Source organism: Podarcis vaucheri (assembly GCF_965113315.1).
Source record: "Podarcis vaucheri genome assembly, chromosome: 16".
NCBI lineage: Eukaryota > Metazoa > Chordata > Lepidosauria > Squamata > Lacertidae > Podarcis > Podarcis vaucheri.
Window position 1 is genome coordinate 6,203,219 of NC_138754.1, and position 4,797 is coordinate 6,208,015.

Genomic DNA, 4,797 nt, shown 5'->3' on the forward strand with positions numbered 1-4,797 from the left:
AACATACTGCTCTGCTTTCCTGTGGACCACATCAGTGAGGCAGACAGGGGAGTCTTGTCATCTGGGCAGCCTGAGACCACAATGCGCACTGCCCAGCCTTGCGAGCCAGGGAGGTTGCTTTGTTGTTGCTAACACAGCAAATTAACTTCCCCTCGGAGGTGCACTCTCAAGGCACACAGATGCCAATTGGCCCTTAGTGTGGAGGTACAGCGCAGTCATCATGGCTAGCAACTATTGGTAGCTTTCTCCTCCATGAATTTTTCCATGAATTTTAAAGTCATCCAGGTTCTTGGCCATCTTTGCCTTCTGTTCCAGATTTTAACTGTGCTGCCGTGAATATTGCAACATTCATCTTTATTGAATGTCCATGAGTTCTAGTGCTATGGGGGGGGGACTTTTTTCTAACTGATGCACTAGCCAGCTGCTCCTGACAGTGATTTTATTACTGCATTGTGGGAGGTTGTTGTTTTTTTTTTTAAAAAAAAACTTTGGTTGGGATAATGCTGGGACCTCCTTAGCAGGAGGTGGTACACAAATTTAATGAAGCTGAACTTAAAAGAGGCATGTGCCAAACGGATTATGACAATGGAATTCAGGTGGCAGAAAAAGACATCATAGATGTGTTGATTTAGAGATAAGCTTTATTCTCTCCCATGCATTAAGGGAGATTGAAACAAGGAAATCAGCAGCAGTGGGTGGATGAGGAAACACCCATCCACCACAAACATCCACCACAAACATTCATAAATTACATTGAAGAATGAGCCACACACTGAACATTAAATGCTATTGAAGAATGAAAGTGCATGCAGAAGTTTCCTGGGTTTAACATGTCGTTGTCAGGATGCTGATGCAAGGTAGCAAATTTAGCTTTTCTTGGGTTGCTTGGCAAATGCTGCATTTTACTTGATGTTTGGCAATGGGCAGACCTGCTTGGTTTGCCCAATGCATGGTGGGACGACAATGGGGCACTTGGTCTGTGAGGATCCGCCACCAGATCCGCCGCTGCTGCAACAGACAGCTCCGCCACTGCCGCTGCTGCAGCACACAGCTCCGCCACTGCCACTGCTGCAGCAGACAGCTCCGCCACTGCCACCACCACTGCTTCCACCAGGTACAACAATGGTTTTCCCACTGCCGCCACATCCTCCACTGGATCCTCCTCCAATCACCTTAACCCCACCTGAGCTTCCACCACCGGATGAGCTACAACAAACAGCACCACCGCTGCCACTGCCGCCGGACGAGCTGCAGCATACTGCACCGCCACTGCCGCCGCTACCTCCACAGCAAACCCCTCCAGATCCTCCACCAACAACTATGGGGATCTTTTGCTGGCCACCTCCATATCCACCTCCATATCCACCACCCATTCCACCTCCAACGCAACACCCAGAAGACTGGCCACTGCCGCCGGATGATCCACAGCACACTGCACCACCGCTACTGGATCCGCAGCAAACTCCTCCAGATCCTCCGCCAACAACCATTGGGATCTTTTGCTGGCCACCTCCATATCCACCTCCGCTTGGTACAATGATGACTCCGCCGGACTGTCCGCCATATCCTCCTCTGCCGCAGCCTCCGCCTCCACCACCACCTCCAGAGCAGCAGCAGCAGCCGCCACTTGAACTGCCGCAGCAGCAACAGCTGCCCCCACTTTGTTTTTGCTGGCTCATCTTTTGGCTTTTGTGTGGTGTGTTAGACCTGGAAAGTGGACAAAGCATAGTTAATGCACACTGCTGGTTGCAATGCTCATTTCTTAAAGGGCCTCATCCTCATGGTGGTCAACTTGTGTCCAGGCTGCAGCACCAGAGAGTACAGGTGGCGATTGGCAGTGTGTTGGATCACATGGTTGAATGCATGCATGTATACATAAATACACACACAAACACACCACCTTACTCCATATTTTCATCTGAAGAATGCTGGAGGGTAGGCCATTTGGGTAATGGTCACAAAGAGGATGCAGGTGGAACAAGGAGCCTGACCCAGGTGAAAACAGGAGGGGGGGAGAAGGCCATAAGCTGAAACTCAACATGTGAAGAGACACTGCCCCCTACTGGGATTCAGCCAAGCAGCAGACCCCGCCACCTGCACTCTCGTTTCGCCGCAGCTGCAGCTATGCCGCTATCCCTCTTGTTCCCCAACTAACCATAAAAGGCTGTTTATTTCCTAGTGTGCCCTTCTTTCCCAGGGCCATTTTTCAAGCAGACCACTTCCCCTCCCTCATTCATGGATTCCATGCCTCGCCCAGGGATCCAAATTATTTTCCTCACCTCTTCTCAGGTTAGTTAGCAGTTCCCCCTACATGAAAGTCACTGTTGAAACAAAGGATTCTTATCATGGAGGATCCTTCCATTGGGTGATCCTTGCCCTGTGATTTGAATTGGCGCAACCCAGTGACCAACTGACCACCTCCAGAATCCCTAGCTTCATCTCTCTGTTTCCTGTACTTTCTGCCTTGATCTGTTTCTTCAGTGCTACCTGGTTGGCTGCCAGCTAGCAAGCCAAACCATATATCTGGTGTAGATACGGAGGCCAGATAATGTGAACAACATGGCTCCCCTGCAACAGCTAAGCAGGTCTGGCCCTGCAAACAGGGAATGGATGCATAAGGCTTCTTCCGGGAACAATTCCTCAGTGAACCTTTGTCTGACAGATTTATCCCTTGATAATCATAAAGGATTAAAATGTCTCTTGGAACAGGTTTAGGTAAGGATGCAAACTCTGGCTTAGCTGCAGCTATCATTCAAGCATTGCTGTTGGGGAGGACATACCAATTCATTTGCTGTGATCTCAGCTGCTCAGGTGCCATCACCCATTCCCGAATACAACAATCCTCTGCATGTTTGTGGATACAGTAGCTACACTGCATGCCCGCATTTCACCTCCAAACCTTAGCAGCAAATACATATACAGTGGTACCTCGGGTTAAGTACTTAATTCGTTCCGGAGATCTGTTCTTAACCTGAAACTGTTCTTAACCTGAAGCACCGCTTTAGCTAATGGGGCGTCCCACTGCCTCTGCACCGCTGGAGCACGATTTCTGTTCTCATCCTGAAGCAAAGTTCTTAACCTGAGGTACTATTTCTGGGTTAGCAGAGTCTGTAACCTGAAGCATATGTAACCTGAAGCGTATGTAACCCGAGGTACCACTGTACCCAGAAACAAATCTGGGCTCCTTTGTGCCCTAGGTATGGAGCTGTATTGGTGCCCACCCCCATTTCATGAAAAGGAAAAACCATGTTGTTATCATAAATGACTCTCAAGTGGGACATTTAACAGAACAAGCCTATAAATGACTACTCAAAGGCAAACCTCACCGAGTTCAATGGGGCTTACTCCCAGGAAACTGAGTACACAGGACTACCGCCTAAATCTGGCACGCCAGAGACAGAACGTCTGGCCATATTTCAACTGCCTCTTTGTTACCTTTGACAAGGTGCCAGCAGAAAGGCAATAACTTTGAGGTTCCACACTTTTCTCAGAAGAAAGCCCTACTTAAATCAATGGTCCCTATCTCCCTGGCAAACTTGCAACGGTGTGTGTGTACTGGAAATTGGCCGAAGCGGGAAAGAAACAAAGGAAAGCCACTCGGCTATAGTAAATTAAGAGGCTCTCCTGACATGTCTCAGCCAGCACATCAACTGAAAGGCTGCTCTCAAGGCAAGCAGGAGTGGAGTGCCGGAAAAGCAGGCATTCTGTGATGTATGGCCCTGTAATGGAAAGCCACACTGCACAAGCTAACCACCAGCTTTGCCAGCCAAGTGGGGAAGGGACTCCACAGGGCTCCTGCGATGGCCAGTGCAAGCAGCCAGATTCGTTCGCCGAACCGCCAACGGAGGCAAAATTTTGCGCACCCACAGTCTGGGCCCTGGGTGGGGGCAACCTAGCCAACCACTAGGTATTTCCCTGCCTGGACTAGAAAACAGAAGAAGAACTCTCAACAGATTCTCCTGTTCCTCACTTAAATCTAGATGGATGACCCTCTCCCTCCATTGATTGTAAAGGAAATCTATACTGTATCAAGAATCCAAATCAACCCTTTGCACCACGATCCTACAAAATGAATAGTATATTGGTTAAAGCTGCAGATGGTTCCGTGCATTAAAGAGAAGGAAGATTATCAGAGATCTAAGCCTTGAACTTACCTCGTTGGACAAATGTGGAAGAATGAAGGACACGCTGCAATGGATTCGAATGATGAGCTTGCAGACCAGAGCTCCTCTTTATACCCATTTTCTGGCCGCTCCTATGGGAAGTGAGGCACCCCAGGAATGGTGAGTGACACAGCTAGAATCTCCCTTAACAACCGGCCTCATCAATCCCAAGATGTCAGACACGTCATAGGAGATCCATATCTCTCTTTTGTATCACTTGCTATTTTTATGGGACGTAAACAGCTTAATGAAGGTGCTACACCTAATGAGTAAGTTCCTGCTTTGTAGTGGTGCCTCACATGTTTGTGGGGGCTCTTGATGGGTGACATATGCAAGGACTGGTTTTCTTTAGGAGAGAGGGTGGCTTCTGACAGGTTTAGGCAAATCAGTCAAATCAGGCAAATTACCAAGGTGGTTTATTTTCCTCACCAGAACTCAGTTCTGGCACCTCTCAGGTGGGTGCCAATGCTATTCTAAGAGAATGGGGGTGCTATTTGTGTTGAGTTCCAGCACCTCTTTTTTATAGAAAAAAAAGCACTGGTTATTACAGTTGTACCTCGGGTTACATATGCTTCGGGTTACAGACTCCGCTAACCCAGAAATAGTGCTTCAGGTTAAGAACTTTGCTTCAGGA

The 4,797-nt window shown here is 48.5% G+C and overlaps 1 protein-coding gene across 1 annotated transcript; it reads right to left on the minus strand.

Moving 5' to 3' along the window:
* Positions 1-623: 623 nt before the first annotated feature.
* LOC309520587 (uncharacterized protein) lies at positions 624-4,299 on the minus strand. Its single transcript, XM_082202554.1, has 2 exons — positions 4,155-4,299; positions 624-1,707 (listed from the first exon to the last, which is right to left on the minus strand). Exon 2 carries the CDS (start codon positions 1,677-1,679, stop codon positions 903-905), a length of 777 nt encoding a protein of 258 aa, XP_082058680.1. The 5' UTR covers positions 1,680-1,707; positions 4,155-4,299; the 3' UTR covers positions 624-902.
* Positions 4,300-4,797: the final 498 nt, after the last annotated feature.